Below are 27,854 nucleotides of genomic sequence, written 5' to 3' on the forward strand. Positions count from 1 at the left end.
GAAAGCTATTCAAGGGGGGGGGGGGGGGGGGGGGGGGGGGCAGGGGGAAAAATCAATTTGATGTAGCAGAAATGTTTTCCTATTCCATTAGTCAGCTTGCTCCTGAGATTTATTCTGCAAGGAGGATAAATCAAAGGGTTAAATTAACCTTGAGAAGGCTTTGATTCCCAGGTCGAGGGGGTCGCCAGGAGTTAGCCTGTTTGAAAGCTGCGGAATAAGAGAGCTTTAAATCAGCCTTAACACCTCTTCTATAATATTTTTGTAGTACACGAAGTACGTACATATCACATAATATAAAGAATAAATCAGCCCTAAAGTCTCCTAGTGATCAGATTGATGTTTGTCAGATAAATAAGCCAATCCCAGCTGACATCGGGCAAAAGGCGGGGTACACCCTGGACAGGCCGCCAGTCCATCACATGGACAAACACCCTATGGACAATTTAGGGTTACCAATTAACCTAGTCCGCATGTCTTTGGATGTGTGTGGATCTGTGGGAGCAACCGGAGAGAAGCCACGCAGACACAGGGAGAACATGCAAACTCCACACAGAAAGTCCGGGACGACCGGGGTTTGAACCTGCGACCTTCCTGCTGTGAGGCAGGAATAATAATATTATTGTTTCCAAATGATCCAATATCTAATACATTATAGATTACTGTCATTTGAGAGTAATTAGTTATATTACAATATTACTGTCTCTGAATTGTAATGCTTTACACTACTTTTGAGTTACTTTCTCTGCTATTTAATGGGCACATTATTCAGATAGTTAGATGGGCCCGCACTGGATTTAGTTTGAGTGATGTGCAGAGAACATAGCATGAATCTTCTCCCCATTAAGAAAGACGCTGTGTGCATTTACGCACGAGGTACAGCAGCAGGAAGTTATTGATTATTTTAATCTCCCGACACTGACAGCAACCTCTCTGATGATGAAAGTAAAGCACAAACACACATTGCCTATAGAAATCTCTTTACCCATGATCCATCAGGGGAGCTACGGTCTTGTTAAGAGCAGCCGAGCTCCCCCGTAGTTTGCACCCTGCCAACAATCTCGACCATCGGATTATTATTATTAAAAAAACAAAACACCAACTAATTTCGTGTTAATGCGTTGTAACTCGTGTTAGTGAGATTGTAATGTGTATATTATTCCAGATTTTTTTTGAGTAATGCGTTATATTACTGCGTCACAGCAAAAAAAGCTATATATTACTGTAATTGCATTACTTTTGTAACGCGTTACTCCCAAAACTGGCATTGCTGCTGGCTCTATGACACTTTGATCCCTCGTCCACACCTCTTGGGTGCTGTACTTATTTTGTTAAAATAATGGCTGCCACATAAAAATCAAATAATAAGTGACCTTTATGATTTTAAAAAACTAATCTGACCTACAGTATATTATCATGATAGCACACTAGTGTGACCTTTATTGTCATTATAGAATGTTAATGTGACATTTAATACCAATATAGAAAAGTAAAGATAGTCTCCCTGATTTAGTGACAGTGCCACAAATTCCCCAAAACTTCCTGCTAGCTCACTTGATCCTGAGAGGAAGGCTGCATTCAGCACACAGTGTCGGACATTTATAATGTGGCATTATCATTTCAGAACATTAGTATCATGTTCAATAAAGAATATGAAAATAACCCAACAAAGTATCTTTAGAATGTCAACTTGACAGCACAGCGTTTTTTTCTATATGCACTTGCATGCTCACAACAGGAAAAAAAGATTGTCAGATCAGTAAGTATCCTACTAGTAATTCAATTAGTCTTATTATTCGATTACTCTTTATGGGATCTACTAACAATAAGAAAAAATATATATATAAACATGATGATCCTTTAAAAAAACTTTTAATACAATTATAGTCAGACAATATTACCTTTATTAAATATACATGTTTATGCTTTTTTATTGTACCACTGTATTATTGATAATGTTATTAATGTTATATAATTATAAAAAATGTAATTATCATTATAGAGCATAGCAGCGATGTTTATATTTAACAAAATTCAAACAAGCTCTTTATTATCATTACATAACTATAATTTGACATTTATTATCATAAAAGAACATTAACAAGATCTTTAATGTCGTTACATATATCTATAATGTGACATGTATTGTCTCTATAGAACATAAATAAAATCTTCATTGTCATTATATATCTATAATTTGACATTTATTATCATTTTAGAACATTGATAAGATATTTAATATTGTTATATAAATTATTTGACATTTATTGTCATTATAGAACATTAATAAGATCTTTAATATCATTATATAACTATAATATGAAATTTATCATCATAGAACATTAACAAGACTTTCAGTATCATATAACAATTATGAAATCATGTGAAATCATGGTTTTGGAATATATACGAGCTTTATTGTCAGCCATGTCAAAAATCTTTTCTCAAAACCTTATTGTTAGCCAGAAAATCCCCCTCAGTAGTCTCTGAGTATTACAAGCCCTCACCGTCTAAGCTTTTTGTTTGCGTCTTGTTAAAAGGCAGATGTTTTGCAGACAGAAGCCTGTTCAAATTCAGATTCACAGCAGCGATTAGCTGGCAGATAAACACCAACAGTCTTTGCTTTATGGCGCTGACAGTCAGTGGAATGACTGAAGATGAAGGAAAAACAAGCTAAATGGCTGCAAGATGGAGGTTTTATTGAACCAGGAGCTGCTCAGCGGGTCATCACACACTGTTTGTTTGTTTGTTTATTTGTATTCTGTCAGACTTTAATCCTCCATGAAGGGAAAGCTGCTCATTATAGGAACAGAGACTCTCACAGAGACACATTATACTGACAATACAACAGAAAGACAGCTGTTTCTGAAGGAGGTGAAGAAAGAAAAAGGACGCTTTGAAAGAAGGTAAAGAAGGGCAATTTGAGTTTACAATGAAGCCTGGAAGTGTCCCAGACTAACTGAAACACTGTTTGTGCAGCTCAGATCATCTGAGAGATGGAAATAAGTCATTATATTTACACTGAGTGCTGTGTTTTTAGCTCAACTCTGAACTTTTTCAAAGACTGCTAAATTTATTCCTACAGTTAGAAAGTTTTTTTTTTTTTGTTTTTTTTTAATCACTGGAAATTGACACATTCTGTATTTAATGCATGTAAGTAAACATCCATGTAAAGTGTTCCCTAGTAAAGTAAAGTATTAGTCAAATAATGTATTTCATAAACCACGAGTCAATTTGTTTAGAAATAAAAAACAAGAAAAATACAGATTAAAATGATGAATACAATCCAGTGAAATCCATTGTCACAACGTTTTTGAAATTCTGGTTTTCACAGACCAAAATAAATAGATTGAAACATGCCACTGATGCAAGACAGGAGGACAATCTCACTAAGCTAAACTGAGAACAAATCCGGCTGTTGTTACTGTTTGAGAGTTACTGTGAGCCAGGTTCAGGTGTGAGGAAGAAGACTGATGAAGACTTAACATAGCATGGTTTATTGAGCCCGGCCAGGTGACACAGTGCCAGCATACAAGATGTGAACACGTCTAATGCCAACACCAAATCTGAAGGATAACATCTTTTGCTCCCTTTTACGTTTCTCTCTTGTGGCAGCAGGTTTCCCTATTAGGTCATCTTTAACTAGCCTTAACCTAAAACAACAAATCTGATGTTTAGACTCCAATGTAACGTCATATTGGAATCTATTACTATCCATTCTTGTAAGACTCAACCTTGCCAGATTCCCAGAAAACACCGGTATCTTCTAGACTGACGCCTGAGCTACTGTCTCTACCTTATCAATCTAACTGTTGTCTCCCTAACAAGGGCAGCTGGATTAGAGAACTAAAGAACTAACTAAAGCTAATGAACCTAATTCTATCTATTCGAGCTAAGAGAACTAAAGCTAGAAGGTCAGTGAACACTTGTAGGGTCAGCTAATGAGCCCAAGCTAGATCCGTCTTACCTTTCCTTGTTCCATCAATTCAGCCCCCTAAGAAATATATTTAAAAGTTACGATTTACATGTAAAATAAATGCTACTTAGCCAGACCCTAGAATCCGTCCTGAAGCAAACTGAGAGCTACACCTTGGCAACTGCACTGAACACCATAAACATCCTGCTTTCAAACATTGTAGACAGCGAACCCAACACACTATCGACCAACTTTTACCCACAAGCTAAAGTCCTCCAAAACAAACCCACAAAACCATAGCAACCCTCTACAACTCCTTACAAATCATCTTGAATAACTTGACAACCACCAAGCAACACTCGTGTAACCATCCTGCAGAGAAAATTAGAGTTTTGAGTTACATTTTTGGTGTTAGTAAAACAGCGGAGTTAATCATACTCTGGATAGTCAAATCCTTCATATTTGACTCTCAGTTGATAAGTAGTAGGTGTCCAAACCGAGTGTAAAGTGTCACTAAATCAAACCTGTAAGTGTAATTGTGTAAATATTAACACTAAACGTCTTACTCTTAAAGTTTAATTTATACTTTTGCGTCAAATCGGCGGCGTAGGTAGTGGCGTAGGCTACGGGGCTACATAGAGGCTATGCCGTCGCCTGACGTGCACCTCCTCCAAAATGTAACTACACGTCGAGCCGACATGGACCGTAAGCACTGTGATTCGTCGGCTGGGTAGCCTCGCAATGCCTCCGAGACGACCGGAAGTACCCCGCGCTTTGAAGTAACTTTTACTAGCGGCCAAAACGGCGGTTGTAACACAGTGAATGAATACATTTGACCGGCGAAACCGTCGCTATCAGAATGTGACATCGGTCGGAACATTTGAAAAGGCTATACCAGCCGCACGTATACACACACCGGTTGGCTGCAAGCAGGTGAGTCTTCATCAAAGCACTCCACCGACTGCAACAAAACTAGGGACCGTGTTTTTGACCTTGTTCTTAACACTGTTAAGCAAATGAAGTAGTATCTGTTAAAGTTATATTTTATATTGATATTTCTCTTTAGGCACCTTGTTGTTTTGCAATGGTGAGCCACCATAACCTTATGTCGCCATACTGTTACTAGTCACCCCAACACCTGTTTAACGAGTTAGTGGGCGGCATGCATGCATAATCTGTTCATTTTTTTTAATGTAATCAAATTCTTTGAGGTGCAAATGTTTTACAAACACCAAACGTCCATTTTTTAAGGTTTTTTTTAGGAATATGGAAGAGCTATATTTACACATTTCAATTGTTATGGGGCTTGTGTAGTTAACAAATGATCCTCTGACAGAGTTAATGTCTAACATTACATAAAAGTGTTAAGAATGACTAACACTGGTCGGTGTTAAGAAGTGTTAAATTTTAACTCCAAAAGAGTAAAAAATAAATTAGTGTTAAGGTCCCATCAACACAAGAGTTAAAGATTCAGTGTTTAAGTTTTAGTGGCATCTAGTGGTGAGGGTTGTGAATTGCCACCAGTGGCTCACGGTGCATTAACGTGCTCCTCTGATGGTCCCATTTCCTGAGTTGTGAAGTCGGTAAACCGGCATCAGTGTGTGTTCATGTGCTCTTAAGTCTGGATGTGGAATCAAAATGGACGCTACTACAAAGATGTGTTGGATTAACTAACATTATCAGAGCGCAAATTAACCAAAACAACCATATTACAAATTACATGTCGGCCAAATATGTATATGCAATATGTGATTATGCATGAATCAAAGTTCTGTATACTTCTTTATGTCCCGTGTACACTTTATTTCTCTTTTTGGCAATAAAGATTTAAGGATGAAAAAAAGATTCTGATTACACCACATGAATGCATCAGTCACCGCTCACCCCTCACTTTGCAAGCGCGCAGGAGAAGCTACGGTGGCCGAAACGCTCTGTAGGCTCTTGTGCTAAATAATTCGTGTGGGCCTCCATTTGTCCAAATTTCTCTTCTTTTCTCACTTCTAATAAACCAGACGACTACTTTACTAAATCTTCTTCTTCATACGTATTCAACATAGTGATGAAATGAGCTGTTTGTCCATTTAGAAACATATCGGCGCAACACACTGGCTTCAAGGTAAGAGTGTATGTACTGTAGATAGAAGAGGCTCATTCTAAGGTAATACTGATATTAGCAACCTGGTTTCTAAGCTCAAGATAAAGCTTGGCTTTCTTTACAGATCAAAATCATGCCTATCTATTCGAGCTAGAAAATACCTGGTGACGGCCACTTTTCTTCCTATATCAGATTATCTGATTTATAGGAGCACTTCTGCCCAATGCCTACATAAATTGGATGATTTTGAAATTGTGCATTGTGGTTTTTCACTGGCTGTAGTTATAGGACACATCATTGTACCCTTTACTATAAAGCTCAATGGCCCTCTCTGGCTGTGTTTTATCTATAAGGCACTTCTTGGACTAGCTCCTACCTACCTGAGTATCTTTTTAACAAGTACTCGAGGCCATTATGGATTAAGTTTGAAGGACGTCCTACACTTGTTGGTCCCCCGTGTCCGAACAGAATTAGGTTAAAAAGCTTTCATGTTTGTTGCACCTGCTGCTTGGAAGCTTCTTCAGAACTCATTGAAACTGACTGCCTTTATTTCTTATATACAGTTTGTTTCAACTCTGAAGGATATGGAGCAGGTGAATATTGGTCATTGTTGCTATTTATAAAGTTGTATTCTGCCTTATTCAACACAGGGGCTTGTGTTATTTATGTGTGTATACTTGTTGTCTTTATATGTTGGAAACTATGTTTTTTTATGCTGTGTCTTGACCAGGTCTCTGTCTCAAAAGAGATGTTAATCTCAGTGAGACTCACCCGGTTAAATAAGGTTAAAAAAAATTAACGGTTCATTCTGAAAAGGTCTTACACCAATGAAAACATAGGTTTGGATTTTATTTGCATTTCGTTCAATAGATCCTCCTAACACTCTTTGTTCTCTCTGCAGTTTTTGCCACGTTAAACCCACCTAACAACCATCTAGCAACACCTCAGCACCCACCCAAACACCAAAGGACTTTCACAGTCTCGGCTGTGGCTTTAGTTTGTCTCTTCGCTGAGACACTGCCAGGCCACGTCAAACCAGCCTCACTTGTTCTCTCTGCCTGTAACATCCACCATTACTCACCACCCACTGCCTTCTGCTGGAAGATCGCCACATCAGCATCCACCTCCCCTTTTTCCCAGTCTACAATAAATACTCTTATTGTACCACTATTTCCATGTTTCGAGTCTGCTTCTGGGTTCTAAGTCTGCAAATCATAACAAGGACAGAAGTTCCCAGACTTTTTGAACTACGGCAGCCTTTGATGGTATCTATCTTTCCATAGCTTCCTCTGCCAGTCTGTATTTCTGACTGCTGTCGCCCTTAAAAACTTTACTGTGACAACCAGCAGCTGTGAGCTGTCAAACCGTGAGTCTTCATTACATTTATATATTAAATTGTTTTCCCAATTATGTTTTTTTTCTGTCTTAAAATATGGAAATGACCAAACCTTGTGCCGCAGTACACACTTTGGTATGCACTGCCAACGGACACATCTTGTATCGCCTCAACAATCAAGCAAGATCTTGACTTCTGCTGCAGCAGCAAGCATGGCAGCTTTGGCGGACAACACATTTTCTTAAGATTCTAGATGTCCTCCACAGCCCTCTAATTTGATATACATGTTGAGGTTATCTGTAAGTGTAAAAACACAGCATATCACATATGCAGGGACTATATCCCTGCTCTGGGAAATCTCCAGCATGCCGACGGATGCTTTTCTTTTCTTTCTGCTGTTTTGAGGAGGATGGAGGTTTGAATGTTTCTGTCAGAGGGAGCTGATGAGCGGTTATGAAACTATGAAGGGCTGTTTTTTCCCCTCTGTCATATAAAGCTGGTTCTTTCAGAGATTTGGAGGAGGAGGTTGGAGGAATTGGAGAATTAACGTTTCTGTCAGAGGAAGCTGCTCTGCAAACAGACAGCAGCATCTCCATTGCCTTCAGGCTGAAACAAGGATTTTAATATGAGAGCGATGCTGTAACAGAGACACGGAGAGCGTCTCCAGCAGCTCTTTGTATATATGAAAATAATCATGTGCTGCTTCCTGGATCTTTTTCGTGCACTGCACATTTTTTGTTTGTATTTAAAATCATATCCTGTTTTTAAAAATAGTTTTTCAACAAGGACAATCTCCCTCTTAAACTCTAATCTGTCCTTTCACAATTGTGGTGGCCAATGAGTCCTCATGTGACAGCATGAACAACATGCACTAGTTAGTAGAAGGAAAATCTAATCATTCAACATTCACCATTGGAAGATCTAAGGTGTTTCATCATCATGACTGAGTTATTCAGTATGTCTTCTTCCCCTGCAGCTAAACTGAAACCTGGCCGAAGAATGCGGACTGGTATACTAATTATTTAACCATCCTGAATTAAATATCAGCTCTTCAAGACTTTTGCGTCACTGTTGCTCTTCAACCAAGCTGTCAGATTTTTCCATCTTTGAACCTATAAAAATGTTTTTTTGTTTTGTTTTCAGATGGTAGGGTCGTAAACAACATGAAAGCATGGCTCCAGTCTGTCTCACATCAACGGTTCAGGCTGGTGGTGGTGTAATGGTGTGGGGGAAACTTTGGGATGCACCAAGTGAGCATCGTCTAAACGTGAGTATAGTTGCTGACCATGTCCATCCCTTTATGACCACAGTGTACCCATCTTCTGATGGCTACTTCCAGCAGGATAATCCACCATGTCACAAAGCTCAAATCATCTCAAACTGGTTTCTTGAACATGAACATGAGTTCGCTGTTCTCCAGTGGCCTCAACAGTCACCAGATCTCACTCCAATAGAGCACCTTTGGGATGCGGTGGAATGGGATTTGCATCATGGATGTGCAGCTGACAAATCTGCAGCAACTGTGTGATGCTATCATGTCAATATGGACCAAAGTCTCTGAGTTTCCAACACCTTGTTGAAAGTATACTATAAAGAATTAAGGCAGTTCTGAAGGCAAAAGGGGGTCCAAACCAGTACTAACACATGTGCGCATGTCCATGATCGTTTTTTAATCAACAGTGTGCAAATGTAAAGGCATACAGCAAGAGGTCAACCAGAAGGAACAACCTGAGGTTGTTAATACTAGCTTCAGCTGCTAACGTTATTTCCAAAGCATCCATCCATCGTCAACCGCTTATCCTGCGTACAGGGTTGCGGGGGGCTGGAGCCAATCCTAGTTTACATTGGGCAAAATGCGGGGTACACCCTGGACAGGTCGCCAGTCCATCGCATAGACAAATAACCACTCACACCCAAGGACAATTTTAGAGACACCAATTAACCTAGCTTGCAGGTCTTTGGATGGTGGCAGGAAGCCAGAGTACCCGGAGAGAACCCTCACAGACACAGGGAGAACATGCAAACTCCACACAGAAAGGGCAGGGCAAACGGGGTTTGAACCCACAACCTTGCTGTGAGGTGACAGCGCTAACCACTGCTCCACCGCGCCGCCCTATTTCCAAAGCAGTGTTGTTGAAAATAACAAATTAAAATGGATGATCCTGACCTAGAAATCAAGATATATAATATCCAGTTGGCAGCATCTCCTTTTTTAATATGATTTAGATGAGACATTTTAATTCATGGCAGAGTAAAAGTAGCTAATTCTTTTGAATCTAAGCTGAAACAATTTTTAATCACAGATCAATTAAATCATTTTAAATTGGCTTTAAATCTGATTATCTTTATGATTTTTATATCGAATTATGGATGTATACAATTACGATGTATCCAGATACATATTAAATCCCCTGATATAGAGTAATACAAACTCACAGCACTGTAATATGCAGACTCCAGACAGAAAGGCACTAGCATAAATGATACAGAATATATGTTTCTGTGTGCTGCTCCTAAAGGAGCGTGGTCACACATATAGAGTCTGTAGCACCTGAAGCAGAACCAGGGTTACAATGTGTAACTTTTGTTTTCTCTGCTTTATCTCTGGTGAATGTAAAATAATGGAAGAGATACATTTTGTTTCTGGTGACTAAAAATGGAAAGGACAAAAAAAACAAAACGATTAATGTATTCATTACAAAGACCAAAACTCACAAGCCTGACTGATTCTGCTCTATTACTCCACACAAACACACACACACACACAAACACACACACTCACACAGTGTTAGAGACTGGTGAGGGTTATAAATGACCCAGATATGATTTGTCATTAAAACAGCATGTCACCAAAATTATCTTTCAGTAACAAGGAGACATAGGCAGAGTATACGTGTGTGTGTGTGTGTGTGTGTGTGTGTGTGTGTGTGTGTGTGTTGGAGTGCTGTCCTTGAGTTTCTGGCAGACGAGATGGATGAGCTGTAATTACACTGATAGAGAGATGATCGGAGGATGGGAGGAAGGAGAAGAGGAGGAGGAGAGAGACAAGGTTGTGCATGTATTTGTCCTTGTATAGTAGCATGGACGCGTGCGTGTGCATATTTCTGTTTTTAAATGTAATGCTTGTTAAAGCATGATGGGATATCAGTCAAATCCAGCAGTGGAATGTTTTGACTTTCAAATCAGAATCACAACAGACACGATACACATGATAAACACTGTAAAGCATAGAAATAAAAGGAATAGAACAGCTTTACTCCCAGCAAGGTGGACGGACTCACTCAAGACTGGTGCACAACAATGGGCCCGTGTTTACTGGTCTAGTTCTGGGTGCTGACACTGGCCAAAACCTGGCAGATTCTTAGCTTCCAGCATTTAAACTAGAGGTTTTCACACTGTGAGGCACGCACAAGTGAGCTGAAGGGGAGGCGCGGAGAAAAAGACATTAGGTAAAGATACTGTGTGAGGTGAAAACAACTGGAAGTCATTTATTGTAGTTTGGCCCAGCTGATTTGGCCGCTTATCCAAACGACCAGCAGTTGCAGCAGCTGTGACACACAGCTCACGGAGGTAATTAAAGTACTTTAAAACCCTTAGCGCCCAATTGCCGCAATTAGTCAAAAACTCACACTCATTTTTGGAGTCATTACTCGGTCAAATCTGAACGCATGATACATGATACACGTTTTTAGATTCAGTGTTACTTACGCTTTAGAGGATATAATTATCTCCCATGTCGATTGCTAATAAAACTCAATTAATCATATACAAATCATAAAAAAGAAGGTCCTTATAATTACAGAAAAACAATGTTTTCTTCAGTATCAAAGTAATCCAGTGATAGTTTTCTGAACACCCGTGGGTTCACTGCTGACAGGAACAGGTAATAGATACATCGGCATACTTGTGATTGGTGCCAGTTTGCCAACATGCAAACAAAGTACAGTAAAGTTACTGTTTACAAAGCATTGTGGGAGCTGCAGTTCCAAAAATTGGAGCATGATTATCCCCCAAATAAAACTGGACATAGAATAAAAACATGAGTGGCAAAGACCATAAATATAACCTTTTTTCATGTTGCAACACTGGCACATTACTTAGGCTAAACAACATGGTTCCTATTATTAATTTGGCAGCAATATCTGGTCCAGATCTGGCTCAGATTTAGTCTCCCAACACATCCAAATGTTTACTCAACTAAGCTAAGAGAAAAGGAGGTAATCAAACCATGTCAACCGCAAGTTAATTATCTCTAATCTCAAGATACTCAACTGTGTTCTTGAGTTCACATTTTAATTACTGCGTTAATAACAAATAGTGATATCTGACTCAATTATATTATCTGGAGACATTTAACTGGTATCTTGAGATTTACACTTTGAGAATCAACCTTTATCTAGTGCTTGGAAATGGTGCTCATTTGTAGTATTTTAAGCCAGTTGTCCTGATATATTAATTTAATTAAGATATTATCTGGAGACATCAACCACTGTTTTCATGTGACAACAACTTATGAAGATGACAAACTCTCAAGTGTTCTCAAGACCTCCATGTCCTTATGGCTTCGTTATCTCATGACAGCAGATGGTGCTCTTATTAAGCTCCTTAAAGAGGAACTCTAGTGATTTTGAGTTGTACTTCCATGGAGCTAGAGGACCCCTGACAGACAGATAAGCAGTATCAGCAGAAGCTTTTACAGTGTAAAATTAAGCCACTGCTACCAACCACTCAAAATCAATACCAAAGAACATAATCAGTGCTAAAAATCAAGATCGAGTAGGTTTCACCAAACCTACAGGATATCATATACTATCCTGTAATCCCAAAGTATTTTCCCGTGGGATCTCAGTTAGTGGGTGCCTGATAACATCATCAGGATGATTTTGTCAGATTTGAAAAAAGGCTCACGATTGTTTTCACAGACTGAGAAGTTAACCGTACTCTAGGACCACACAGCTCTCATGCTGGATTAAAAGCCAGGGAATAAAAGTGAGTTTTCAGACGGGATTTAAAAGTTCGACGGTGGGGGACATTTTGACCTGTGGCGGTAAAGATCATTCCATAGTTTGAGGGCTCCCGTTGCCCCTGGTTTTTTTAACCTGGTTTTAGGGGCTACCAGCCGGAGCTGATCAGTGGACCTTAGTGACCTTGAGGGGCTGTAAACTTGAAAAAGGTACCCATGTAGTTATTTAAAAACAACCATGAGATCTTTTTTTCTGAAATGGACTATGACCCAGAGAAGTGATGCCAGAACAGGTCTGATGTTTTTATCTGTTTGTTAAGATTTAAAAGAAATTTTTATTTTGACTACAGGTTTCGCATAATGCAGCAGGTAGCCCAGGTCCACAGGAAAGACATCACAGGCCTGACTGGGTCCAAACACAATGACCTATGTTTTTATTTAAGGTTTGGATTGGATTGGGAGGAAGATGGCGTCTGGCTCGTTGCTTTACCCTAGCTACTTTTGTGTTCAAGAAGAACATTAGCTTTACTCCCAGTGCTTAGATGTGTTAAAATCACCTGTTTCTTCCTGGTCCTGAAGTCTTTCCTGTGATCATTATCAAGCTATCACAACTTTATTAGGTCAAATATTAGGTGAATATATTGATTGCTCACTGTTTTTACCCCATAGCTAAGGATTTAATGATGTTTAGGGGTGATCAGGGCCTAAATGTGTTATGTCGAGATAACAAGCTTCCATTCTATCCACACAGGTTTCATCATGGAGGTTTTTCCTCTCAGCCTCGAGACAAACAGGAGTCCCATAAGACAAAAAGAGAAGAAATGGCCTAGAATCAACAACATGTGGTGTTTGGCGCATAATGAGATCATTAAGTCAATCACAGGATACGTGGTTTTGAAAAATAAATAAGAGCACCAGAAAAACACAATTTCTTATCTCAAGAAATGCAAATAATTAAGTTAGGATCAAGAGATAAGAATTAGAAGAGAGAAAAATACCTTTATAATGCTTTTGCTTGCTCAGTTTTTATCTCTACAGGGTTTATCTTAAATCACTTTTATTAGATGTGTTAATTACATGTTCTTCTTTTCTTTTCTTGGTCTGTTTTTACTGGGTTTTAATCATCTGCTGTTGACATGGAAAGAAAGTAGTGAAAGTGAAACATTCTGCACATATCTAAGTTGTTGCTCCATAAAAGGAACCCCAAAACCAGAATCACAGCAGCACTCGTGGTTTTGTTTGCCATGTCGAGACTCACCGTCACGCCGTTGTCGGTCTGCGTCTCTCTGTAGGTGAAGTTACAGACGGCCCAGGCCAGGTAGTAGGTGGACATGCGCGGCGTGCGGGCGAAGCGATTGGTCAGCCAGCCGTCTTCATCCGACAGCGAGCTGCTCTCGACGGGCATGTTGGCGAGCGAGGTGTACTGCGGGTCGTGGCGGAGGGTGAGGGAGAACGTGGCCTTGTAGACGGGCTCGTCGAAGCAGGGGAAGGCCTTCCGGGCGTGGATCGGACTGAACTGAGTCACCGCCAGGTATCTGGAAGAAGAAACAAATGAACTGTGTTATTGTGACATAAAGGAAGACAAATGACTTTAGGATTGGCTGAAAATGGTTAAAGGAATGACATTTAAGTTTTTTTCAACGCAGCAGACCCAAAATTAGGCCACCTGTGCACACGTCTGTGCAGCGTCTCTGGGTGTTTCTCTGTTTCTCTTGTGTTTCCCATCCCTCTTATTTGTCTGTACATGTGTGGGGATGTGTGATCTCGTTTTGGCCCGTAATGATCCAATAGACCATCCAGCTCTGATACTCCTGGCGTCCTGCTTTGCTATTCATAACCAGATCTCCAGTACCTGCTGCTACATTGCTACAGATTCCCAGACTCTGCCATTGCCAGCCTCACCTGCTTCGGATTAATCTACTCTGTGCAGTGTGTGTTCTGTCTCTGTTTTCAGTCTGCAAATTACAAAAACATAACACTACCGCTTCTGTGACCTTTACTAGATATAGGTTTGACTAGGGGTCAGGTCCAGGTGGCAATCAGGAATCACAGCTGATGCTTCTTTTGTAAATAATTTTTTAAAAGTAGTTTAAGAGTTAGAGTAGGAAAACCTTTCTTGTCCATCACAAAGTGACTGAAATGTTCCTTTGGCGCAGCCAACAAAAACTAAAAATACACAATGGACTCATCAACGTAAATTGTACAACAGTATCTAAAGTTTGCAAACATTAGTCATCGTAAGCAACTTGCAGTATGAGCTAGGGTGTTTCTGTTTCATTGCTTATGAATGCACTGAGAAAGATTTGCTTTAACTTTAAATCAAAGGTCGTCATGTTGTCTCTCTCCCTTTCTTTCTGCTGTCTCCTCATTGTAAACTGTTTCCATCCTCCTACCTCCCTGTTCCAGCTCTGTCTTTCTTTCTCCCCACCGCTGTCGTCATCTCTCTACACCGTGTTTTAATTTGTGTTTCTTTCCTCCTTTCCTTTAGTCTCCCCTTCCTTCCAGGTCTTTATGTCAATACGTCTGGCAGCAGCGGATCGATTTGGACCGTGTTGTCGTCATCACAGATGTGTGTTTCTGAGGCAGATGGAGTTTTAACTGTAATGTGCAGGGAGAATGATGTATTGTTGCTCTTCCAGGCCACAGTGGAGCATCACGCTGCTGCCAGTGTTTGGATGTGTTAGATGGATTTCTCCAAATTCAACAATAAAAAAACAGTGCTGGTCGGTGCCGACCACAGCTGTTACAAATTACTGCTGAAAAGTACATCTCCACTTGTCTCCCCGTGGAAGCGCGGGAATGATGCTCTCTTCCTGCTAACACTTGATTTTTCTGTTTACATTTAGAGCAGCTTGTGTTTGCATGGCAGTTTAACTATTATAACGAGCTGTCTTTTGTATTTTTGCACTGTCTCTTGGTTGTACATCAGTAATGTTCACTTACAGCAGCTCTTTTCTTTTTTTTTGACTTTTTATTGATCCTTTTACACAAATAGCATTTTTGCTGTTTTTACACAGTTGTACACGTGTACTTTATGTAGTCTTGTGTGGCTCTGTGTTTTGTTTTCTAGTAGTAATATGGATGAAATTGCAATAAAAACAGTCTACAGTAAATCTGTTTTTTGACGTGTTAAAATCAAACCACGTTGACTAACAGTAGGAAACAGGAGTCTCTCGGTGAAAGTTCGATGTTTTATTGATGAATCCACCCACCCCATCCTCCTCCCACTGCTTTGTTGCTCTAATAATGTCTCACTACTTCCTCCTTTGCCCCCGATGTACAATCAGTAGAGAGCTTTCCACTTTAAAGTAAATGTGTCGTGTTTGGGCAGCTGCTGAATCGAGTGACGCTGTCGTTTTTCTTGACAGTCTCTTTGGATCAGATATTATCATCTGGAAAATTTCAGATTGTATCTCAATGTTCTCTTTTTGAAGTATGTTTTCCACAGATCCATTTATACCCCTCAAATAAAATAGTCTCGAAATAATGTTTAAATCCAATATTGGCATAAACCAGCTCTGCTCACAGATTTGTAACATTTCCCACAAGAGTCTACAACAACCAGAGATGTTAAAGGCTGCCTGGGTCTCTACTGACTGACAGATGTCTCTGGTCTCACATTATATGTCATTATATCGATTCATTTGCTTAACATTTGGCCCTGAATTTCAAATTATGTCATTAAATTAGTCTAGTTAAGCAGAATTGCTGTTGCATTAAAGGACAAAAGAAGTTATCCAGAATTCAATTCATCATATTCTTCACACTTAAATCGTGTGCTCTCAGGCTCAGGTTTCAAAGTTGAAGCAAAGTTCTGTATTAAATCCATACAGAATATGTGATGCTGTTGTACAAAGCAGGATTTTGTTTTAGTCTTTGAACCCTACAAAGGAGAAATTTAAGGTGGAATCAGAGTTCAGAGGGTTAAAGGATAATCCTCTGAAGTTGGAGCCGACAGGTCGGCTCTCTGTCGGCAGAAATTTTTACAGGAAGACGTTTGACTTCTTCAGATTTTCTTGTTCAGTATGAAAAAACAGCTTTCACTGAGAGAGATAATCCAAAATAAACACGAGGAAATGTTCTGTTTCCTCCTGATTTCTTAAAGCTGAGTTGCTTTCCGAGCTTTGAAACATTCGTCTGTCGGTCAGCTGACAGAAACAGGACGAAACTCCTGGAAATAATCCCTCTTTAAACTTTGTTATCGCATTTTACTCCTGGTGTTTGTGGAGGAAAAGATGAAAGGAATAAGAGTGGGAGGAGGAGGTGGAGAGGAGAAGGTGGGAGAAAGTATAGGTGGAGGAAGAGGGGAGGAGTGGAGGAAAAGAAAAGGAGGAAAAAGCTAAGATGAAAGGAGAGAGAGAAGTGAAATGAGGCAAACAAAGAGAGGGGAAAGTGAAGGAAAAGAAGAATGAGCGCAGAAGGAAGAGGTAAAAAAAAATATCAGAAGCTGCCATGAAGCACTAAATATTCAAATGAGAGGAGGTATACTGGGAATGAAAGATAAAGGAGAAAGAGCAGTGGAGGAGGAGAAGAAGAGAGCAAGAATAGAGGCAGAAAAGATTAAAGAATGAAAGATGATGATGAAAGAGGAAGGAGAATAAGACATGGTGGGGGGTGAGAAAGAAGGAAGAGGATGAAGATGAGGATTGATAGAAATTAAGGAGAGGAGGAGGAGAAGTTCAAGAAGAGTAGATGAGGGAGAGGAAGAGCAGGAGAAAGACTAGCAAGAGGAAGACAGGAAAGTAGGAAGAAAAATGAAGAGAGGACAAGAGGAAGGAAAAATGGAGACAAGGAGGAAGAGATGGACAATAGACACTGACGGATAAAAGAGAGAACGAGAAACTGAAACAAGGTTTAAAGAGATAGAAGAGGAGAAGGAGAAAGATGAAGAGGAGAGAGCTGCAGGGGAAAAGGAGAATGTAAGGAAGATGGAGGAGGACAGGTGAGAGGAGAAGAAAGAGAGCAAAGACAGGAAGTAAAGGAGAATGAGAAGAAGGAAAGAGAAGAAAAAGAAGTGAAAGAACAGAAGAAGGTTAGAGAAGAGCGTGAGGAAAGAGAAGAGGAAGAGTGGGAAGGAGAAGGAAATGGAGGTGGTGGACATAAGTAAGTGTAAGATGAAGAATGAGCGCAAGAAAAGAGAAAAGAAGAAGTGGGGGGATATGAATGAGGAGAAAGAGAGAGCTGGAGGAAGAGTTCAAGAGGAAGATGAGTGTGGACAAAAGAAAAAGGAGGAGGAAGAGAAGGAATGAAGAGTAACAGTGGAGTTAGCGAGAGGGAAAAAGGTGGCAAGGAGGTGGAAAAGAGAAGACAAGGAGAAGACAATAAGGAGAAAGAGGGGGAGAAGTAGAAGTACATGCGAGCAGAGAAGATAAGCAGGTAAAGAAGAGGAAGGAGGGAGGATAGATGAAAAGTTGAAGAAAGAGGGGAAGTACAAGATGAGGAGGAGGAGAGAGAGGAAGGAAGAGGAAAAAGGGAAGCTTTGGGAGGATGAGAAGAGAGAATGAAAGAGAAGATGAGGAACGACTGGAAGAAAAGGAGATCAGACTGAGAGGATAAAAAAGAGTTGAACATAAAGAAAAGACAAAGAAAGGAGGGCGGGAGTAGAAGAAGAGGAAGATGAGGAAGATGGGAGTGGAGGGGAAGAAAAGTTGGAGACAAGGGGCGGGACAAAGATGAGATGGAGAAGGGTTAAGGTAGGATGAAGAGAGAGAGGAAGAGGACGTGGATGACGGAGGAAGTGAGAAAAAGAGAGAGTGAAGGAATAAACTGAAACGAGGTGTGGAGAGGTGATGATAGAGGGAGGAGGGGGAGGGGAGGGAGGAGGTGAAGAATGGAGGGAGGAGGGAACAGAGAATAATAAACAGAGGGCGAGCGAGGCAGACAGAAAGAAAGAGAGAGAGGGAATAATGGAGAAAGCCTGAGAGGGACGAGATAAAGAGAGAATCTATTAGAGGAGAGGATGAGTTTGTAACACACACACCCCGCGTAAAAACTAAATAAAACCCCAATTTTAACACACACGCGCACAACGTGACTTCAGCAAGTTGCCAACAGTCATAGCTGCCAAGGTAACGCTTGTTGTCACAGTAATCCTGATTGACAACCGAGCCTACAGCGTCGCCCCGGACAACGACGACACGTAAACACACACTCATGCATGAATTCATGCGGCAATGCTTCGCTTCGTCTCCTGAACACTAGAAGAAAAATGAACATGACATCATTTCCTGCTGTACTGTTTGTCATTACCCTGTGTGGAGACACCACAGAAGAAGAGAACAGGCATGTGAATGACACCCCTGACACACACGCACACACACACACAGAAACACACAGAAACACACACCTCATTCAGATGCAGAGATGTGACTGAAGGGGAAACTGTTGAGTCAGGTGCTTTTCTGTGTGTATGTGTGTAGAAGTGTGTTAGAAGTGTGTTTCATTTCTATAAGTATCTCACACACACACAAATACACACACACACACACACACACACCCCATACTGGACACACTGATCCCTTTAAGCAACGTCTCAGATTGCAATTCCCCTCCTTCACATTGAAAAGACTGCAATATATACTGTGTGTGTGTGTGTGTGTGCGTGTGTGCGTGTGTGCGTGTGTGTGTGCGTGTGTGTGTGTGTGCGTGTGTGTGTGTGTTGCTGCAGCAGCTATAGTTTTACACAGGAAGCCGGTGAAGAGGCTGATTCATCATCTTTGGTGTAAAATATGCGACTGATGGAGGAGACGGTGGGGGCTTTGTTAAATCAGATTTCAATTCTGCACATTTATTTAGGGAGCGATGGGAGGAGAAGCTGAGGATGAAGGAGATAAAGAGAGGGAGGAGGAGAGAGGAAAAGAGGAGGAGGTGAGGCGAGGAGGAGATAAGGAAAGGGAGAGAAGATGAAGTGTGGACCGTGACCCACTGGTGGTCAATGATAACTGCTGGTGTGCTTCACACTCAGCTGATGTGAAATTAAATATTGGACAAGAAATCACTCATCGTGAAGTTTTAGAAACACACTTCTATCGAACTGTTGGCGACTGAAGATACACCGCCTGTCCACACATGCAAGAAACTCAAAATCCTTCATGACCACTAGTACAAGGCAGTAAAGGAAGTATTATGGGGGAAGTCTGTTATTTGGCTGGATTATTATCACCATAAAAAGTCCAAGAAACTTATTCCGAATAAATGTTTAGGTGCAGCACAGACTGCAACCAGGAATCAATAAAAACCCAACAAGGATTGTCAGAAGCTGGTGAGTTGTTTCAAAGGAAGTGTTATTCATGCTAGCAGCTCCACGAGGCTGGGATCGATATGCATTACGTGCTGGGAATAAAAATGAAGGAATGAAACATTAGCTGAGTAAAATCAAAACATCTACTGGATGGATTGCAAAAACATTTTATACAGACCTGGTCCCCAGAGGATGAATCATAATGGCTTTAACAATCCCCTGACGTCTCCTTTTGCGCCACCATGATGTTGACATTTGTGGTTTTAATAAAAATGTCTCAGAAACTGCTGGATGGATTGCCCTCAGCATGAATTATAATAACTTTGCATCCATTTGTGACAAAACTTCTTCTGACTTCACCATCAGCCTTTTTTTGTTTTTAGTGCTAATTAGCAAACCTGCACAAGTATGTTAGCATGGCTGAAGGTTAGCATATTAGCATGTTTGCCAAAAAACATAGCAGTGATCTTAGTATCTTTATCTATTTTTATCTTTTTTACAGTTGAGGTTGTACGTTTTGTTTAAAACTAACTCATCCTTTCACCCAGATTCTTTGTCTTTATAATTGCTATCTTTATTATAACAAACAGCAGCTGTTTCATGTGTAGGTCGCGTCATTTCCCGTTTCACATTTCAATTGTGTTTTCTTAACAAAACGTGGTTTGGAGATTTGTTTCTGTGTGTTTTTTGGGTTTGCGTGGCACTGCTCGACGGAGCGCTCATAGCCCCTTACTTTCATTTGTTCACTAACCATTTCATAGACTTCTTTGTTCTTGTGTGTGGTGTCCAACATCTGGGAAATACACTGAACAAAATTATAAAGGTAACACTTTTGTTTTTGCCCCCATTCATCATGAGCTGAACTCAGAACTGAACAGCTATTAAAGAGGAGTGAACCAACACTCCACAGGCCACAATCAACAACCGGATCAACTCTATGCGAAGGAGATGTGTTGCGTGAGGCAAATGGTCGTCCCCCCAGATACTGACTGGTTTGCGGACCCCCCCAGTACAGTGAAACTGCACATTTTGGAGTGGCCTGTTATTGTGGCCAGCCTAAGGCACACCTGTGCAATCCCCATGCTGTCTGATCAGCATCTGGATATGCCACACCTGTGAGGTGGATGAATTATCTCTGCAAAGGAGAAGTGCTCACTAACACAGATTTTGACGGATTTGTGAACAATATTTGAGAGAAACAGGCCTTTTGTGTACATAGAGAAAGTCTTAGATCTTTGAGTTCAGCTCATGATGAATGGGGGCAAAAACAATAGTGTTGCCTTTATAATTTTGTTCAGTGTATGTTAATCTGACCAAACATCAATGAGGCATTTTACCTCCTCGCAGCACCAAAGAACAAAGCTGACCGGAACAGTCCAGGTGTGAACGCACCCAAAGTGTTATGCATTAAATAGCAATCCATCTTATAACTGAGATATTTCACTATGAACTGAAGTGGGCAGACTGCCGTCTGTACGACCACATTCAGGGTCTGAAATTAGCACCCGCCTAAAGCTGGTAAACTGTTGGTAGTGTCGGGTTTGTAATGAGCACTGACTGTATAATACCAAAGTCCTTAAAGGCTAGTCCTGGTTATTTCGGACTAACAAGACCAGGCCCCTCTCTGAATGATGGAGGAGAGAGCCAGCACTGCACTTTCACCGAACACCGGGACATAAAAACTGCATGTATAGAATCAGCAGTTAAATCTGAAAAAGTTTGATCACTCAAAATAAGGTTTAAAAAGCGTTTTCCCCCACAGGTTATACTTCTACTACACATGCGTGGTAGCAGTGATGCATATGTCTACTGCCTCATCTGTTAAAAGCAGACGATTGGCTTTCTAGCGGGAGGGGCGGGATAACTGTCCTCTTTGGTGTTACGCGCTTCCCCTATAGAGTTGTAATAAAGATTCTTAAAGATAGCGTGTCTCCTCTTAAAACGTCTCTGATAATACTCTGTGGTGAACTTCAAGTTCTTGTGTGCTTTGTGTTTCTTGTCGTCTGTTGGTACCTTAGAGATATCTGGTTGTTAGTGGTTGTTCAGTAAGGTGGAGTGACTGTCACGAACTGAAAGACATGGGTCTTTTGTGCAGGCAAACACAATTTATTTTGTGTTTATATTCAACACATTATTTACATTAAATGATGCCTAAATGAGCTGAATTTTAACCCTTCGTTTAGAGTATTCATTACAAAAGGCAGGTAACATTTCTCTGTGGCAGACAATATAATACTGCCACAGTGGCAGGCAGTGAAATAAATTAACTTCAGACCGTGACCACATTGCTAATGCAGCTAAAAATTAACAGGTCAGTTTCGGGCTCAGGCACGAGAGTCCTCTAAATGACATCTTGGATTTGTGAAGACCTCTATTACCTCTCCTCCTCCTCTGTGTGTCTGTGTGTTAAAGGCTCATATATTTAGCTTCACTTGACTGCCATGTTAGAGAGGTTACCCTCTGACACACGCTGCAGACGCTGAGTGGGTGAGAGCGGTATCGATCTGAAACACCTCATCTCAACACTGGATTACTCGATCAGAATGAGAGGGAGGTATGAGGAGAGACGCTCCTGATGAAGACGAGATGGTAGATGAGGCAGATCTGTTGACCAATCAGCTTCTCTCTGCCCTCCATTAAAATGTAGACTCTCGTTAACCATCAGTCTCTCTCGTTAACACTCCAACATTCAGCTGCACTACTACCCCCCGTTAAAGAAAGCAGCTATGCAAAAACAGCCTCTGTCTAATGACAAAGTTCCTCACAGGATCTGAGGGGGTAAAAAAAATAAAAAAATAAAAAACAGCTCTCCTCGGGTGATTGGGGTTTCTTTTAGAAGTCTGGGCATCAGGAACGTTCTGCATCAAAAAATAAAGAAATGATCTTGGCTAACAGCCAAATTCCATATCTCTCAACTCACACTGGTGAACCTGTATAACACACATACACTCTCTCTTTTACTCATTACCCACTTGAACATTTACTCAAGCTAGAATATATTCATGGAAATATAACAATAGATTCAATCTGTCAAAGATCTTCCTAGTAAGTGCTGTTTATAGAGAAATATTGGTGCAGGATTTCATCCACGCTTGTCACCATGTTTCTGTTCTGTTCTGCTATTTTTCATGACTAATGTTAAATAGCTACGTACTGTAGAAAGATGACATTCTGAATCCCGTTTAAAAGATTCTCTTGGGTGAACAGCTGACAGTGAGCACAACACCAGATCAATTTCTAATCCTGAAAAAAATCAAACATGTGGATAGTGACACAGAGGTCTGTAACCAGAACAATGTGCCTAAATTAGATCACAAACACTGCAAAGCTGCATTGGTGAACTCCAAATGTGAGTGACATGACTTAAGTAGAAGTGAAACAATCTGTCAGTTCAACAGAAACATAATTTGCAACTATTTTGTAACTTTTCCACAAAAATATATTTTTTTAAATCTCACTGTTCTTAAGTACAAATGAGAGGTATTTGTACTTTACTTTACTACAACTTTCTACTTCTACTCCACTACATCTGAGAGGGAAATACTGTATTTTTTACTTCACTGCATTTATCTGCATTACTCTGCCCTCAAACAGCGTGCTTCATGTGTTTCCCCAAGTCTGGATACAGTTTAGGTCGACTGCACGATGATTGAACTGATAGAAATGCTTCCATTTGTTGCTCATTTATTAAGCTAACAATGTATTTATTAAGATTTCAGCTTAACTGTGAGTGGGTGAAACAACAAATGGAAAGCAGAGAGCTTTAGGGAAGTTTTCATACTTCTTCCGCAGTAAACTTGTCACTTTTGGACTCCATTGTAACTGACAATGAGGCTGACCGCAGCAGCTTTGATGAGGAGCAAATTACAAACATTTAACTTTTCATGCTTCCATGGCGTTAGTGTCTAAAAACCATTATAAGGCGGTCTTTCACAACCACGCGACTATTTCACACTTACACTGACTGCTTTGCAATTCATGCATTCTGCTTCACACGGATCCCGACCGAGATGGAAACACATTCATTTTTTCTTTAACTCATCTGTGAATTTACATTTGCATTTGGGTGTTTTTACGCTGTCCAGGCGCCACGTGCCACTGTTGACAAGCAAGCTGCTCTGCTCTGTCTCTTGGCTGTTGCTGTGGGGAATGACTGAGCTGCAGTTTGACCAACGTTTGTATGAAGGGCGTGTACATGGACTGACCAATGGTGGCGTGTGGTCAAAGCATTGCAAAAACGCACACAATGAATGACGACTGTAGAAAGCAAAAGCTGCTTTAAAAAGCAGTATGACTTGTTTGAATTTTAATTTGTAAAAAAAAGAAAAGAAAGCAAAAGCTGTATCCCAGACATTCTGAGCAATTTAGAAATCCCTGCCGGACGTAATTTTAAGGATATGGTCATCCTATCTGAATACAGTTTAATAAGTTTGAAAGAGCTTAAAATAGTCCACTGAATCTGACTGTGTGGAAAAGCACAATCCCTACCCTGCTGCGGTTTCCTATACATTAGCTGAGTATTGCTGTGTCGGTTTTTATCTGGTTGTGATATCATGTGAGCAGCAGACAGCAGGTCAGTCGAGGCTGCACAGAAGCTGCTGCAGAGACTGGACCTTTTTAAACTGGTTTCACTGGGAGACGACAGCAATCGCAACGTCAAATTTTACATCATTTACATAAAGATCAATACTAAGCTTAAACAGTGATAATGTGTGTGAGTGTAAGTGTGCTAATTAATTTCCCCCCTCCCAGCATTTAAGCGTTTTAAGCCCAGCCAGGGGTTTATAGTAACTCTGGATATTTAGTAAATCTCAGTGCAACGTGTGTGTTTCTGTGTGTGTGTTAGCATTAGCCACACTGCTGCATCAAGCTAATCCTTAAACTAACAGTGAGCTCTGTACACACACACACTCAGTCTCACCGACGTTGTACAAATCTGACATTTTGAAGCTTGTTTCTGAATAAATTATTATTATTTGTTTAAATAATCAGCTGTGATTTTTACCATGTGTCTTTTTGCTTTGCTGCATAGTCATCAGATTAACATATTTATGAAGACTGGCACCTTTAAAGGGTGTTAGTCACACTTTTGTTCTTCATGCTACGTGTCTGCAAACTGACTTACTCAAATATTTATTTCAGCCATTAATACGAATAATTTCACCCGTCCTCATGACTCTCCCAGGAGCACTGTCCTTGACGAATTCTTGCACATTCTTGTCATGCACGTTCTCACAAGTCAAAACAAAGTCAATGCTAATGTTGTTTTTCTTATACCTCTCCCTCTCTTAGAAAACTGGGTTTCTCTTTTACGTGACGTTTCAGAAATCATGTTAGCGCACAACGTCGACAGTAACCAGGTTTCTGTCAACTGCATAATTAAACTTTAACTAACAGGTTGTTGTGTTGTGATGGAGCTCTGCTGGTCCATCAGCTGCTGTATTGATCCAATATTGATCCGAACAGCAGCTGCCAGTGAATATGGGACCACTGGTGGTGAAAACATACAGAGACCAAACTTGAATGGTGAGGAGCGTTCTGTCTTACTGGCGAGACAGATAAATACCTTTTATTTAACTTTCTGGCCAATCTTTACGTCAAAGTGCACACATTAAACATCATGCCATTATTTTGCTTCTAACAGCTACCGTATTTTATCAGCAGCTGATTAAAACTGCTGCTGGAGACATTGTATAATCACAAAAGGCTAAAATGTCCTTCCTATAATTAAACAAGAATGATCTAAATCCGAGGAAGCCAATGAAGGAATAAATTCTGCAAAAAAAAGCCACGTTAATATAAAAGAAACAGTCAATTTAAATAATCTGTCTCGGATGCCTGGTTTAATATGTATTGAGTTTTTGTGTTTGTCCTTTTGTAGGCTTTTTAACAGGATTTTAATAGGTCTTAAAGAAAGAGTCACAGTGTGAATATTGTTTTCCAGCAGATCAGTCAAAAGCTTTAACCACAACTTTATCATGCAGTATCATTCTAAATGACTAAAAAACTATTGCTTTAATACAATAAAAGAGAATGTGTATTATAGCAACTAATATAATTTATAAAAAACAAAGTAAATCTATCAAAAATGTCCAAAAATGCGTGCACATTTTAATTTCCTGAATTAGAAAATGACACTCTTTCCTTTAAATACACTTATGACTATTTCAGTTCCACCTCACACGATGTTGCTGCACGTTGCTGCTATCAGTCATCACTATCTGCCTCCTGTGTGTGCGGCGGACATTCTGAACTGGAGAAACAGCAGCAATTGTCCTGCTCTGTTCATCGATCTGTCAGAGGCATCGCTCTCTGGCTCTGTACAGTTCGATGGCATCAGTTTATGTGGAGGGTTGATCAGAAAATGGATCTCTGACATGGTTGAATTGTTCTCAGTCTTTTTTTCAGTTTGAGTATTTTATTAGTATAGCCTATTGCTTCACTATTTTCACCAGTAGAATCAGGTTCCCAAAACATATCTGTAAATTTCATCATTTTTGCTGACAACCAGAGGTGGAAATTAACCTTTTGGCTCACCTGCTAAGGTGGCTGGTAGATAAAAAATAAAAACACCTTACAAATCTACGCCAATCAAACACAAGTAACATGAAAAGAACAAACATCAACCAATGAATACCTCTAATCCGTGAGTTACACGGATTTTAGATAGCTTTGTACACCGGGGACCAATTTATGTGCGACACACAACCAACGCTGGTCTGCTGCTAATTACCATCAAAGAGAAATTATATGCCGAATATATTTACCCACCACATAGGGTAACCTTACAACATTTGGCCGCCAAACGGAAAATCCACCCGCATTTGGCAGGTGGCGGGTGTTAATTTCCATCCCTGCTGACGACACACATCTATTTCATTCATTATGAAACTAAAAAGACTCTTCTTAATCTGCACAAACAACAAAAATCCTTGATCCTTGAACTCCTTGATTTTCACGTAACCTCAAAGAGTGTTTGCTGTAGCATCAAAACACACTTGCTGTTGCCAGGGTGGCCACGATTTCTTACCAAATCAACCAGGACTCAAATCTTAAAGAAAAACTTTAATTAGTTCAATTATCATTTTAAAATTAAAACCAAATTTGTGACGGCGTGACGACAGAAGGGATGTCACGAGAAGTCGATGTCAAAATTCTGAAGACATGACAGTAATCGTTTTCAATAATGTCAAACTCTATCTCATCTGTCCTGGACATCCTCACACAATTTTCACAGCTTTTAGTTTTATTAAAGGAGTGTACATGGGATTTTTTTTTTTTTTTTTTTACCGTGTTATCGGATTGGATATCGTGAATTGTGGAATTTCTCTGACATTGGTACCGACTACTAAATTTCTGGTATAGTGACATCCCTACTCAGCAGATATTTGTTAATATTATTTGTATTTTAGGAGGTTTTGCTTTGAATTTGCTTTTGAATTCATCATGTAAAACATAAAAATCCAAGTCCATTTACCCCACTACTACTTCCAGAAAAGTACCAAAAACTAGTAGTAACGATTGAATAATACAGAGAAATGACTGTATGTTTAATGAGTCCTTCTACGGTCATGAGTTTACTCCTCTATCCAATCACAAGTGAGCACTTCTGATTTCATCAATTAACTACAACTTTGTTTTTATGCAATAAGTGGAACAGACGATAAAATGTTCTGTCGCTGTGGTAACACACACACACACACACACACACACACGGAGGCCACACAGACACAAACTCATGCATGAAATAATAAACGTATCAGCACACAGTCTGTTTCCCATCAGCACTGTGGGGAAGAAATCTGATGTGGAAAAAACTCTGCAGCAGAGGCTTATGGGAAATTCATAAGGAGGGAGTGAGTGGTGTGTGTGTGTGTGTTTGTGTGTGTGTGTGTGTGTGGAACACACAATCAAACACGCACACACACACACCCTGAGTGGCATGTGTGAGTTAATCAATGTCGTGGCTGTGAAGCGCTGACCTTTTCTAGTCGAACCACCTGCTGCTGCAGGAAAAATGAGTGTGTTTCAGTGTGTGTGTGTGTACCGTCTCTCTCTCTGCAGGGTGTACGAGCTCCTGAAGAAGCCCAGCAGCTCATCCTCGATGGCGGCGTCGAAGCTCACGTTCAGGCGGTAAACTCTCATTGGCTTCAGCTCGCGGTGCAGCACCACGACGTACATCTGATTGGCCGGGTAGGGGAAGTGGCGGTGGATGCGCATGGCTCCACCACCGGGCCTGTTGACGGGACGACCACCGGTGCCTCCCTCTGCTGTTACGGACACTCGGTCCACCTGAAGGGAGGAGGA

The 27,854-nt window shown here is 40.4% G+C and overlaps 1 protein-coding gene across 3 annotated transcripts in view; it reads right to left on the reverse strand.

Moving 5' to 3' along the window:
- Positions 1-27,854, reverse strand: part of trhde.2 (thyrotropin releasing hormone degrading enzyme, tandem duplicate 2) — a 252,123-nt gene that overhangs the window by 205,466 nt on the left and 18,803 nt on the right. For all 3 annotated transcript variants that reach the window (XM_046040346.1, XM_046040347.1, XM_046040345.1), the window contains 2 exons: positions 27,595-27,839; positions 13,566-13,842 (listed from right to left, as the gene is read on the reverse strand). In XM_046040346.1, the coding sequence (XP_045896302.1) occupies positions 13,566-13,842; positions 27,595-27,767 (450 nt within the window). In that variant the 5' untranslated portion in view covers positions 27,768-27,839. The remainder of the gene's footprint in view (positions 1-13,565; positions 13,843-27,594; positions 27,840-27,854) is intronic.

The sequence above is a fragment of the Micropterus dolomieu genome, linkage group LG23 (genome assembly GCF_021292245.1).
Source record: "Micropterus dolomieu isolate WLL.071019.BEF.003 ecotype Adirondacks linkage group LG23, ASM2129224v1, whole genome shotgun sequence".
In the NCBI taxonomy this organism is placed as follows: Eukaryota; Metazoa; Chordata; class Actinopteri; order Centrarchiformes; family Centrarchidae; genus Micropterus; species Micropterus dolomieu.